Source organism: Kwoniella pini, chromosome 3 (assembly GCF_000512605.2).
Source record: "Kwoniella pini CBS 10737 chromosome 3, complete sequence".
Classification (NCBI taxonomy): Eukaryota; Fungi; Basidiomycota; class Tremellomycetes; order Tremellales; family Cryptococcaceae; genus Kwoniella; species Kwoniella pini.
In genome coordinates this window covers 1334862-1348941 of record NC_091718.1, presented here as the reverse complement: position 1 = coordinate 1348941, position 14080 = coordinate 1334862, and the positions used below count along the sequence as shown (strand labels likewise).

General features: G+C 39.8%; 4 protein-coding genes across 4 annotated transcripts; 1 reads left to right on the top strand and 3 right to left on the bottom strand.

Annotated features, from left to right (window-relative positions):
* Positions 1-193: 193 nt before the first annotated feature.
* Positions 194-2685, bottom strand: I206_102696 (uncharacterized protein; the record flags this gene model as incomplete). Its single annotated transcript, XM_019154803.1, has 11 exons — positions 194-344; positions 412-484; positions 542-567; positions 623-764; positions 879-992; positions 1047-1109; positions 1166-1200; positions 1267-1969; positions 2034-2424; positions 2480-2502; positions 2568-2685. The coding sequence occupies 11 exons, from the start codon at positions 2683-2685 to the stop codon at positions 194-196; spliced, it is 1839 nt and encodes a 612-aa protein (XP_019012206.1).
* Positions 2686-3165: 480 nt separating this feature from the next.
* Positions 3166-6246, top strand: I206_102695 (uncharacterized protein; the record flags this gene model as incomplete). The annotated part of the gene is made up of 1 exon (XM_019154802.1): positions 3166-6246. The coding sequence occupies one exon, from the start codon at positions 3166-3168 to the stop codon at positions 6244-6246; it is 3081 nt and encodes a 1026-aa protein (XP_019012205.1).
* Positions 6247-6630: 384 nt separating this feature from the next.
* On the bottom strand, positions 6631-10682 carry I206_102694 (uncharacterized protein; the record flags this gene model as incomplete). The annotated part of the gene is made up of 5 exons (XM_019154801.1): positions 6631-7864; positions 7929-8074; positions 8134-8205; positions 8270-10158; positions 10220-10682. The coding sequence occupies 5 exons, from the start codon at positions 10680-10682 to the stop codon at positions 6631-6633; spliced, it is 3804 nt and encodes a 1267-aa protein (XP_019012204.1).
* Positions 10683-11563: 881 nt separating this feature from the next.
* Positions 11564-13224, bottom strand: I206_102693 (uncharacterized protein; the record flags this gene model as incomplete). Its single annotated transcript, XM_019154800.2, has 7 exons — positions 11564-11622; positions 11696-11772; positions 11828-12033; positions 12100-12417; positions 12559-12937; positions 13045-13058; positions 13198-13224. 7 exons carry the CDS (start codon positions 13222-13224, stop codon positions 11564-11566), a joined length of 1080 nt encoding a protein of 359 aa, XP_019012203.2.
* Between the last annotated feature and the right edge of the window lie 856 nt (positions 13225-14080).

Genomic DNA, 14080 nt, shown 5'->3' with positions numbered 1-14080 from the left:
CATTACCAATTTGCCAGATCACCTGAACCTCACTCAGTAATCCCGCGTTGATGAGCATATTCACCTCTAAAGACATCCTTTGTTTTTTGATTCTTCGATAAGACTTACATCATCCGCTCAGCCTTATCTTCTACCCTTTATCACATTCTGCCTCCGCTTTTCGGTCTCCCTCCCTATCCTGTCCTGTTTGTTACTACTTGGTCTTCTTGGTCTCCTTTTCCTCACCAGGTTTGCCTACATCCTCCACCATACCTTCATTGACTTGACCATATTCGTTGATTCGAGAATAGTCGACCCGGTAGATCCATCTTTGGTATATCAAGATCAAAAAGACAACGTCGTCTCTGAAAGTTGTTCAAATATATTAGTGGTATATCTTATTTCACGTAAGTGGTCGGGCAATAGACATACCGGAAACAGGCCAATCTATGTAACCAAGGCATTCTGATACAGAAAGCGAAGAAATCGTCTACGACGGTGGACACTGTGGGACCAAATCAGCATACTGTTGTCCACTATCAGCGGTTCAAGCAAAACTCACGAGTCTTGTACATCATAGCTTTCATTCTGCGAGCCCAACCATCAGCGCAGTTCCTCTGCTACCAAGAGCAATTTTACTTACGGCATGTGAGCTACACTCTTCAACTTATAGTTGATGATCAATTGAGGAACGAGTTGCACGAAACCAAACATGTAGATGGCTTGAGCCAAGGTCGAGACAATGAAGGAGTACCAGCCTCGGTGGGTTCTAGGAGACGCATCAGCTGAGTACTTATCATGACTTGAAATGTGTACGTCAAACATACTGGTAAAGCACTGTGAATGAGCGTTTATCGTCAGCTCGCCCACATAGCTTTGGTTGATTCTATCCGACTCACGTGAGTAGCCGGTGTAACCTGCTAAAAGAGGAATAGCAGCGTAAGAGACCAGTCTAAAAGCGAGAGCATCATATTCTTGGGTCTTCTTTTCGTCCTCAGACAATTGTCTTTTGTCTACCGAATCGGGTCAGCGTCGTCACTCCAGTAGGCGTAAATGCATTGACTTACCTTCGAACTGCAGTGAGTAGCCAAAGATGGAATTAGGAGCAGGTCTAATTCGAACGTTGGTCACTAATTTCGTTGCGTCAGCTATTACACGACTACAGTTTCTTGGAAACGTCGCTTACCCTTCGTGATCTTCCAGGCTTCAATGAGCAGACCGCTATAACAGCAAATCAGCTGGTCTGAAGCTCACATAGATAGAAATGCGGACAAACGAAGCACTCACATTCCTTGTCCGAACAGAATCATGAAAGAAGTCTCCTCAGAGCTATCTTGGAGATAGAGCAAAATGACCAATTGGACAAAACAGTTGGTCAAGATGGTGTTCAATGAAACTCCCACAAGATCCTTATCCTTCTTTCTCCAGTGAGAGACATCGCTTGAGAAGGCAAGGAATTCGAACACGGTGTGAAGGAGAGTGACAATAGCAGTGGTAATCAACAACCAAGGACTAGTTTCGATCAAGGTTCGTTTGATCTCATCAAATTCCATTCCAGTTCCTGCACCTTGTTGAGAGGCAGCCTGTTCGAAAGAAGCGGTCATCGAACTAAAGATGTTGAATTTCATAGAAGAAATAGCACTATAAGTCACATGAAGTGGGAGTGATTTGGTAGTTTCGTTAATTTGATAAAGTGATTCTTTCATAATCCAGAAATCGTTTGGATAAATTGGTGGAGAATAGACTTTACCTGGACCATTTGGATTAGGTTGGAAAGTGTAGAAAGGAGCTGCAACTGGTGATAGTTGGTTCGCGGCGACTTCTCCTCCTGAAGAAACGATTGTAAGAGTCAGGTTGTTAGACCAGTGAGCAACGATAGGTGGTGGGCCAGTGGGTTCAGGCTCTTCTACTTCATCTTCCACTTGATCTTTGTTACCAATCAATTTCTTCTCTTTCCTGATTCTTCGTTTGGGCAAGTACCGAGTTAATTCTGAAGTACGGTAAAACAAGTCAGTAAAAGGAGATATTACAAAGTAATAAGGGTAGTAACGCACGCTTCCTGAAAGCCGATATGTTACCGAGGCCCGCTTGTTTGGGCAAACCACCGCCCTTTACAAGAATGATATCCATATACCAAGATCCATTATGAGCCCATACACTTTCCGGCACATCCAAGACCAGGTCCGCTTCTCGTTCATCCTTCCATCCTCCGTAAGTCAAACCGTCCCATTGAACGAGAGGTTTATCAAGATTGACATCAAGTCCTCCGGGAGAAGTAGAAGTATACAATAGCATGGAAAGAGGAGTACCAAGGTCCCAAGCGGGAACAGCATTGACCACGGCTGATTGGGAGGTGTCGACTGGTGCAGGTGACGATGCTGCTGCTCCGTCTGTACCGGATGGTACAGGAACGGGGGGTGTTGGACTTTTGCTATTCATTCCCATCTTCCAGACATCTTTTCGTCAGCTTCTTCTTCCCCCACGGTCACAGAGAGCTCACGTAATTCATTCCATACTTCATAGCTGAGAATGATAGTGCAACGATTAGCTGCACTCAGATCCGGGGTGAATGTAGGGAGATAGCTTACCAGCTTGAACAGCGACAAACATGGCTACGGAACGAAGTACTCCCCAAATCTTATCATTTGCTCCTGGCTGTTGCGCCGGAGCTGCAGGAGCTTGAGCTTGTCCTGCTCTTCCTGCCATATTGACTTTCTTTTATCCGATACGATCTGATAAAGATTAAAGAAGATAGATGAGGCAGAAACAGATAGAAGGAGAAGATTCTTAATACAGTAGCTTGCCAAGCGCCGGACCGAGTGAATGATATTTATTACTCACTGTAGTACTCCTAAGAATAATCACGTCAAACTATCAGGCACCGTCGGTCACCAATTTCAATTTCAATCTCAATTTCAATCCACGTAGTTAATTACTGACGCTTTCAAAAAAGTTCTATGTTTCTCTGATTATTGTTCATTTCGCTAGGATTGATTCATTTCCGTTTTCGAGCTGTATCAAAGGACAGATACGACTCTAATTTGGACATCTGATACCTATTTGAAAATTTTGAGAGAGACTGAGCCAAAATTCGTCCGTTCAGGAAGGTCGCCGTGAACAGGTAAGCATTTCGGATGCTTATGATCATTACCTGGATTACAACTAATCAGTCGCAACACCAAATAGATGACTGGCTCACCTCAACCACAGGCGAATAGGCCTTCAGTGATAGAAGGTCCAACTACAAAAGTATCTCGTTCGACGTCATGGCTGCGTAACTTATCACGAACAAACCTTGCGACACTCATTCTACTCTACATCACTGCCTTACATGTCATTGGTCTATACATATTCACTAAAGGGTTTCTTCTTACTCGACTAACCATTCCTCACGTTTCACCACCTTATACTCCTGAAAATTTGGCTCCTGTACCTGCAACACATTCAAAGGCTGTGATAATCATCATCGACGCCTTACGAACCGATTTCATTTCTCCTCATTACCCACAACAGAAATCACCCTATCATCATGGTGTTCTCACCCTCCCTTCCGAGCTTTCCCTATCTCAACCCGATCATTCTCTGATCTTCAACTCGTTCTCTGATCCACCTACTTCAACTATGCAAAGGATCAAAGGCATAACAACAGGTTCTTTACCCACTTTTATCGATATCTCTTCAAACTTCGCTTCTACAGCTATTGAGGAAGATTCTCTGATTTCGCAATTGTTAGCTCATAATAAAACCCTTGGATTTATGGGCGATGATACCTGGGTCAACCTTTTTCCAGACTCTTTTGACCTTTCTCACCCTTACGATTCATTCAACGTGGAAGATCTACACAGTGTTGATGACGGAGTTGTCGAACATATCTTCCCTTACCTCGTACCGGCGAATCAGTCTAAATGGGATGTATTGATAGGACATTTCTTGGGTGTAGATCATGTCGGACATAGAGTAGGACCAAATCGAGATACTATGCGATCCAAGTTGGCGCAAATGGATCGAGTCCTTAGAAGAGTGGTAGAGATGTTGGATGACCAAACTTTGTTAGTCGTATTAGGTGATCATGGAATGGATGATAAAGGAAATCATGGTGGTGATGCTGAATTGGAGACTTCTTCTGCTATGTGGCTTTACTCAAAATCGACACCCTTAAAAGCTGCCAGAAAGCTTGACAAGACTATTACGGAGACGTGGCCGGAATATACTTTCCCAGGGTCCGAAACGCCCTTGAGACATATAAACCAAATCGACATTGTTCCTACATTATCTCTCCTTCTAGGTGTTCCCATCCCCTATAACAACCTAGGTTCTGTCATTCCAGAATGTTTCTCCAGAGATCTCAAGGTTTTAGAAGCTGCAACGAGGAATAACGCGGAACAAATCGACCGATATCTTGAAGCTTACGGTGACGAATCTTTGAAACAATCTCTAAAGACCGCATGGGACAAAGCTAGAGCTACTGTCGACTCGACAAATTCGCCAGAAAAATCTATCAATACTCATCGACATTATGCTTTGCTGGCTCTCCGACACTTAAGGGCTTTATGGGCTCAATTTTCTCTTCCTCTGATCCTTGTTGGATCATTGATTCTGGGTTTGAGCGCCTTCACACTCGTCGCGCTCTACGTCGGAGTCAGGAACAATGGTATCAATTGGGATGTATACGCTCGACTTGCTCTCGAAACATCATTTACCGCTTCAGGCATCGCCGGATCGATTGTCGGTACACTGGCAGGTATATACACTGCCAATCCATTAACAGCTATCAAGGTTTTCATCACCACGGCTGCGATAATCTCCGAGATCATCATTATCTTCCCTCTGTTCCTCAAAGTCTCAATCCCTCAATCATTCAATATCAATAGGTCCATTGGACCTTTGCTTTTAGTTGCTCATTCGCTCTCATTCGCCTCAAATTCATTCATCATGTGGGAAGACCGAGTCGTCCTCTTCCTTTTGACTACTATTCCAATTATCTATCTCATCAAAGCTCTTTCTGCTCCAACGGCCGAAATGCGACTACGAATCATTGGGTTGTCGCTTGCTTTGATCGTTGTCATACGTTTGGTTGCTACAGTAACAGTATGCAGGGAAGAACAACAACCTTATTGTCGAGTTACCTTTTTCTCAGGAAGTACTCCCGTAGCTCCTAGATGGGTAGTATTAGCAACAATTCCCCTTGCTCTTAACATCTTACCTAGAGCAATAGGTATAACTCTGACAAGATCAAAATCACTTGCTGGACCAGCACCTTTTTTCTTAGGTTATCTATTCAGAGGTGTATTATTATCAAATGCAATTTATTGGGGATTAGAATATCTTGAAACAAATAGTGAAAGTATAGGATTATCAGAATCAGCTTTAACAACTGCAAATTTTTTGAAATTATGGATTGCAAGATTTTCAATTGGTACGATTTTAGGTGCATTACCTTACATTTGGTTTATTTCACCTTTATGTATAAAAATTGGTGAAAAAATTATAAATCAAGAAAATAATAAAGAAGAAGTTAAAATTTTAGGATTTGCAAATTCTTTTGGATCAACTTATTTATTATTTTTATTAATTCCTTTTTGTTTAATTCATTTAACAAATCAACCTATGGGTCAATTAACTTTATCTTTATTATTAATTTCAATTTTGATTTATTTAGAATTAATTGATACAAGACGTGACGAAATAATTTTAAAAAATCAATTTTCACTTTCTAATTCACCTGGATCTTTTGATGAAAATGAATTAAATTCAAATTCAATTATTGTTAAACCAATTTTTACAAATTTAATTCCATTAATTTTAATTGGATTTTTAGGTTTTTTTTCAACAGGACATCAAGCTGTTTTTCAAACAATTCAATGGAAATCTGCTTTTATTGGATTTAATTTTGTTCAATATCCATTTTCACCTTTTTTTTTAATTTTAAATACTTTTGGTTTTTTTATAATTTCAAGTTTTTCAATTCCTTTATTATCTTTTTGGAATATTTCACCTAAACCTTTTTTAAAAATTCCTTTAATAAATCATAATTTACAATTTTTTTTAGGTTTTTTAATTTATCATAATTTTATTACTTTTTCAAATTGTTTATTTTCTTCTTATTTAAGAAGACATTTAATGGTTTGGAAAGTTTTTGCACCTAGATTTATGCTTTCTGGAATTACTCTTTTAATTATTGATTTTAGTTGTCTTTTAGCACTTACAATTGGTGTTAGAGTCACTGCATGGAAAGTTAAAAAAACATTTGGATGTGATAGTATTTAAAATATGAGGAAGAAGTGAAGGATAAAAACATTAATTCCCAGAATAACAAAACCACAACACAAATCCCACAAAAGCTTTTGCGAGAATGGAAACAACGCCAAGCAATAGATAAAACTCATATAGCATATAGAAAAAAATTAAATGCATTACATAGAATAGATACACAAATATTATCAATAAACAATAATACTGATATAGAGTAAGCATGCGAATGATGGCAAATGAGTAAAAGCAATATGACAAGATCCAGTTCTGATTCAAGAATATATATATACAAACCAAGATATGAATGACAAACCTCTCTAATCTACTGATTCACGTGATTTGGTTCGATGATCATACACAATCAGGATCTACCTGTCCCTATTCAATATTACCACCGGCCTAATGCTTACCATGTTTCTTCTTCTTCTTATTTAGCTTTTTCACATCATCACCATTTCCATGTGTACTAACTCTTCTTTCTCTTTGTGCACCTTGAATTTGAGAAGAACCAGAACCAATTAAAGGAGTTTGTTCATTTGTATGTTCTTGAGAAGGTATAGAAGGTAAATCTTCTGATAAAGGAGATTTTAATCCTGATGAATTACTTCTTGTTAATCCACCTTGATCACTTATACGTCTAACAAAACCTTTTATAGAACTTAATCTTTTTCTCCTTTTATCTCCTTTATCTGCGCTTGGAGTTTCCGATTTAGAAGGTGAACTTCCTGTTGGAATTGACCCTTCACCTTGAGAAGATAATGCAGATGCTACAGATGGTGAGGCTGACATTGTTGACCATCTTTTCGTGTTTACAGGTTTAGATGCACTCGAAGGGAAAGGTACATTAGGTGATTGAGGTGATGCTAAAGATAAAGATTTCGTAGGTGATTGATCGATAGATTGTCTTGGCGAAGCTGTACTATTAGTCACGATTGATTCTTTACGAACAGATGGCGATGAAGGGAATGGTACGGATGGAATATCTTCCACTGTCTCAGGTTGAGGTAATATTTCAGGATTGGCTTCTGCTGTTGAATTTGCGATAGGATCATTGGTAGTTCTCATTTCGGTGATCACAGCAGTAGCCATAGGATCTTGGACTTCAACTACGGACGATGGACCAGTGGCAGCGCTATTGAGTTCGTTGACTTCTGGTGTACTTTGTCCGGTGACGTCGTGTTGTTGTTTAATTGGCTCTTGATCGAGGCTTTGAGGAGCAGGTGCAGCAGCAGCAGCAGCAGCAGTATCAGTATCAGCATTGGAGGACAACTTGACAGCATCTGCGAAAGACGCATTTGACGGGTCTTCAATGATGGGTGGTGGTGCGTCAACGGTGAACCCTTGTGTTGAATGGTCGTCCTCCTTGGCATCACCATCATGAGTCAGGTCTATCAAAGCTGGGAATTCCTTTTCTTTTTCTTTCTCCTTACCATTGCCATTTGTGATGGTCGAGGTGGATCCCTCGCTAAGTGCGGGCTTCTCAGCGTTTACATCATAGTCATCATCATCACTATCTTTCGTTTGCCCCTCGTGCGCTCGTCGGAACTTTTCAGCATTAGGTAGAGTAGTAGCGACTTTTTCGACATCTTCATCTTCCAGTAATTCAGCTTCGGTATAGATTTGTCTCTTCCACCTGTATACACGAAAGGCGGTTCAGTAATCACACAAAAAACTCGAGACCGAGAGCAAGGACTTACATTTTAGCAAAAGCACCGTTTCTGCCTACCAAATCTTTGTAACCACCGATTTCCACGATTTCACCATTCTTCATCACGACGATCTTATCAGAGTTGATGATAGTTGACAACCTATGAGCGATCGAGAGTGAACTTCTGCCTTTTGCCTATATAAGATATTTTTCATCAGCATCAAGTTAGTAATATGCGAGCAGTTGGAACATACCAAAGCAGCAAGAGATTTCTGAATTTCCCTTTCGGTTTCAGTATCAAGTGCAGAAGTAGCTTCATCAAGGACCTACATCATGCTAATCAGCTCATCCCATCGAATATCATTGCAACCGATGCGAAATAGAGCTCACCAAGATAGCAGGACTTTTAAGGAACATTCTACTTAAGCTAACTCTCTGTTTTTCACCACCTGACAATCTCACTCCACGTTCTCCAACTATCGTATCATAACCTTCATCGAAATTCATGATCTTATCATGCAATTTCCCACTTATCGCAGCTTGGATAATCTCTTCATCCGTAGCATCAGGTTTACCATATGCAATATTCGCTCCGATAGTATCATTCCAAAGTACTGAATCCTGAGGTACAATACCAATGGCATATCTCAGAGATTGTTGTTTAACTTTTGATATATCTTGACCATCAATCAAAATTCTTCCTCCTGTAACATTATAAAATCTATAAAGTAATCTCAAAATTGTTGATTTTCCAGATCCAGTTTCTCCTACTAAAGCCATTGATTCACCTTTACCTAATTTGAAACTAACATTTTTTAATGCTTCTGCTTTCCCATCATACGAAAATGATACATTTTCAAATTCGATTGTTCCGTCTGTAATGACCAAATCTGTAGCATCAGGTTCATCTCTAATTTCTGTTTTTTCACCAAGGAGATTCAACATCTTTTCAGAATCCGTTATATCCGTTGAGATTGATCTATATAAATTCGATAATTGATTTAGAGGTGAAGTGAAAGAACTATAATATTGAACGAAAATTACGAATAAAGCTGAATCACCTATTCCTCTCATAACATTGTAAGCTATTATGATTGATCCAACGGCGAAACCAAGAGTAAGCATAGTGGATTGAACAGCATAAATAGCTTGATATCCCATTGTCCACTTGTAATTGACTTCTTGTACTTTATTGACTGCTTCCATAAAACGTTCCACTTCCCTATTTTCTGCTGTGAAATATTTGACATTCTCCCAATTGGTTAGAACGTCCGAAACAATTCCTCGCTGCTTCACATCCATTTCAATATACCTTTTCCTAATTGTCTTTCGGAATTTGGTGGAATAATAGGTGAATATGATATAAGGGATCATTATTAAAAGTACCGATCCGGTTAAGATCGGACCAAATAACCAAATGAAAACAGAAAATCCAATAACTATATCTGCAAATGTTGGAATAACGCTAAATAGGACAGTTCTAAATAATTCATTGATTGCTGAACCTTTATCCAAAATTCTCATAACTTCGCCCGTATTTCGTTTAGTGTGATAAGCTAAAGAGAGATCCAGTAAATGATTGAAACAGAGCAATTGCATTTCTTTATCCGTATATTGAACTACTGGTATCCAGAAAGCTTGTTGTATTGTACTGATTATACCATAAGAATTTAAAAGTCGAAGTATCAAGTATGTTCCTAGCCATTTCCAAGTATCGTGTTGATTTCTCTCAGTCAAAGCTCGAACTAGAAAACCCATTGCAATAGGAGATAAAGGTGTAAGAACTCGATCAATGGCAATCATTACTCCGGTCATGATAACGAAGAATTGAAGTTTCATATCAGTCGAAGGCCATAATCTAGGTATAAGGCTTTTAAATTTAGGCCAAGCTTCTTTAAATGTCAATTCTTTCTTCTCTTCTTTCTTTTCGCCTAATTTTTTGGTTATTTTGATTTTTTTAGCTTCTGTTGCTGCTTTTGAAGCATTGTTTTCGGTTGTAGTGACGACACCATTTTGACCTGGTACAGGTGTTCCAGGAGCGTTTGTGGTAGCTGCAGTCTGATTTTGAGATTCCGAATCGAAAGTACCGTACTCTGAAGAAGTTGGAGGTCCATCCATACGTCCGTCTATTGGTGAATCCGATAGTAGTCCTGAACGTTCATCCGCTGCTTCATATGTTATTCGAGGAGAAATCACAGCGACGAATAGGACTGGGAAGATGAGTAATCGAACAGACGAAGGAATGAGAGACAGGATGGTAAAGATTTTATCGTAGCCCCCTTAGTTTGGTTCAAATCTCGTCAGCTCGTCACCTATTTCGATGTGAATGAGCTGACTCACTAGCATGGACTTCTCTGATCACCAATCCTACCAAGTTGGGTGTTTCCAATCCGAATCCCAGAAGGGCAAGGAATGTCAAAGCTTTTCCTTCCCACTTATTCCTCCACCATACACCTGATAAAGCAGAACCGTAAATTACAAGGCCACCTAATGTATATATCACTTGAGAGACCAATTGAGAACCTTTGAGGTGATCTGGTATAACATTTTCGTTTCTTGACTTAGCAGTGAGTAAATCGGCAGTGAAGATAATTATATCTGCAAAAGCAGTAAATGACAATAAGACTAAAGAAGTGGAGATGAGAGATTTTCGAGGTGTTATTTTTTGAACTGTTATAGGTCGTATACCTGGTAATGGTTCGATCGCTTGAGGCTTTGGCAATAAGACGGAGATGAGCGGTATGAGTAAGATTAGAGGGGTCAAGTAATGAAGAGGAACGAGGAAAGGAGCGGTTGTTGTCATCGGGTTGGATTGATCAGGAGACTATGAGTGAACAAAGAGCTACTGGGTTACTGTAAACGTTGAGTCAGCTTGAAAGATCATTGAATTGAAGCTAAGTGATGAGAAGAAGAACAAGAAAGGGAGCAAAATGGAAATACATCTTACATTTCGTTCAATTTGATTTGAGCCCAATCTTTCAAAATTTATAAATTCGCCACAAGCTGAATGAGGTGATTGAAGCTTGTAGGTTGCCCGAGCGTATCAAGCGTTTATGATCGAGTTTCAATTTCAGACCCAATGAACTAAATAAACAGCAAAGACCACCTGTGTTTAAGCTAATTTTCAACAATGTTGATTGAAAGGGGATCACACGAAGTGTTATCAACCGAGACTTGAATTCTGTTGTCTACCTGGTTTGTTGATGTTTGTTGGGTTGAATTGACTATATGTCAGTCACTTTACCTCCTCATCTGATTAACACCTTCTAAGCTTGTCAACATCGAAATATACCTTGAACTTGATGATAACGACTATAAGACACTAACTACGAATTGAATGCACGGTTGCGCGTCATTTTGTCATTTTACAAATTACTCACAATTGGAAAAACGTTGCATGATGCGGGGCCACAATCAGGACATTTAAATGCAGTAAAAAGTACCCGATTAGATTGATTAGATCATATAGTAATGCATCTCTGTCTGAGCGGATAACAATTCATTAAAAGTATGATAAACCAACCGACACAAAATATAATCTGACGAACGCTACGGTCGTCCTTCCTCTAAGGAACCTTGACCTTTGAGACCATTATTCACACCGAGGCATGAGAAATAAAAGGATATAAGAGCGAAAAATTGAGAATGAGAAACAGTCGTGAATTGTTATGGACTCTGAGTGCCCTATTTCTTTGTACCAAAGTAAATACCTAATACCAAAGCTAAAATAGCAATGATAAGGACTGTAAAGGGATGACCAAAATGTTATTAGTTACTAAGCACTTGAATTTGATCGTAAAGGAACTATATACTCACCACAGATCCAGAAACAGATCCACTTCTTTCTTCTAGCCTTTCTGGCGTGATCAACCGCTTTAGAAGTTTGATCGTAACTACAGAATAGAGATCAACATGTGTGTCCATACTCGTTGGATGAAGAAGGCTTACCCAGCTTTGATATCCGTATCAACGCCTTGAGCTTGAGTTTCAACATTGACAATAGTCTCATCTTGCTGTTCAACCAACATAGACATTTCATTGAACATTTGAGCGAGTTCGACAAGAGTCTTTTCGATCTTTTGAATTTCAGCATGTCGTTCTTGGACTTCTCTATAGGCATTTCTTGCATCTCCGTAACGATTCGAGCTGAGCAGCTAATAAAATAGAATTGTCAGTAAAATTCCGTGAATGACACCTTTTAGAGCTAAGTTGACGCTTACAGCTTGACTGAAAATTTGAGGGTTATCACTTTCTGTAACTTGTCTAACTTCCTCTTCAGTGGCATCAGGTTTAACGATTCTATATTGTCTTTCCGCTCTATCCTTGACTTTCTTTCTGAACTCCTTTTCAATCACTTGATGTTCTTGTAATAGAGATTGGAATTGAGCTTTCACACGTTCAGCTTGCGTTTTTTGAGCTTTATCACCTTTAGCTAACTTATACAATTTCTTGATCTGGATTTTTGCTTCTTCTCTCTTGTCTCTTGCGGCTTCGTTCAGCTCAGATGCGTAAGATCTAGCGTTAGGATCGGTCGACGTCTGAAACACGCGACAAAGCGGTATGTACATTAGCTTCGCCCTGAGGGACTAGTGAAGAAGCAGATGAAGGAAGATTGCGGATCAAGAAGGGAGGGGTTTTACGGAGGGAACCAGTGCGGGTGCTAGGGTAAGATTACTCACCAAACTAGCCTGATGAGCTTGTCTGACTTGTCCGATTTGATCTTGCAATTGACCTAATAAACTGTTTGTGGTTGATAACTCGGCCCAGAAATCGGCACCGCCAACACCTGCACCGCCTACACCACCACCAGCATATTGCTCTTGTTGACCATAAGCGTTATTGTATGGGTTACCTGCTTGAGCACCAGCTTGTTGACCATAAGCGTTGTTGTATGGGTTACCAGCTTGTGCGCCAGCTTGTTGACCATATTGAGCGTATTGACCTGGTTGAGCACCTGGTAAAGAGTTATTACCTTGTTGAGCATATGGGTTGGGTGCTCTTGAAGGAGCGATTACGCCATTCGTAGGTGGATAAGTTGGTTGAGGGTTAGATTGATCACTGATAAGTCTGTTAGTTTATTCTATATGAGTCATTGATATTCAACCATAGCGGCGAGGCTACAGTTTTATGAGATGACATGGACGGTGAAGGAGAAATGGACTAACCCGTATTGTCGGTTCTGCAAATTTCATGAAATAGATATCAGCGCTTTGTCCCACCCTTGGCACTGAACTTGTTGTCTACCCTCCGCGAAGCTACTGTCCTCCCCGCTACGCTCGACATCGATCTTGCGCTCATGACATGAAAAAGTGACTTACGACATTACCCAAACGATCTCGAGCCATTTTGCTTTTATAATATTATCTGTATACTGACGAGAAATGACTATGGGTATAGGTATATTATCGGTCCAGCCGTTTTGAATTTGATCGACAGGTTAAAAAGGTGGATGAAGTCGTATACAAAGCAAAGAGTAATCACCGTTGACCCGAATTGAGTGATGTCAAAGCTATGTAAATATGATTTGGAAGTGTGAGGTGAAGTTGATAAAAAAGACAACCAAATGAGACGCGAGGAAGTGAGAGGCTTGGTTGAATACAGGAATGTATATGGGCTGTATGTCTCGGTTTAGCTTTCTTGTCTTATAAGTTTGATTTTTCCTTGTTACTTCAATCGCAATGATATGATATTTATATGAAAAAGGATAAATTGACCATGCAGTGCAGATGATCATCCAAATGTAAAGTATAATGTAATGTAATGGGATTAGACTTGATGAATGGAGCGAGCGGTATCCGATTATTTCAACGTATGCTTGTACGATATCTTCTCGGTCACCAGCATACCAGCATATAAAACAATAAAAGTAGTGCTGTGCTGTGACATGATAATCAACTAATTAACGCGTATGAGGAGAAGATGATTTTATAGGGTAATATAATAATATTACACTATTTTCATTACGATACCCTGATTTACCACTAGAAAGGGTGGTAGTGGCACTTTCGCGTCATTTTATTGATGAACCCCCTTTATTCTGGCAAGACACTTATCACATAGATATTAGCAAATTATTGATCTAAGCTCGCGCATTGTTGTAGTTATGCATTTAAGTAAAAGGTATCGTCAGACAACTCAAACCCGGAGAAGTCCCACGCATTGATCTTTCAAGCTTGCAACTCTGCCCCCAGAGCGATTAGT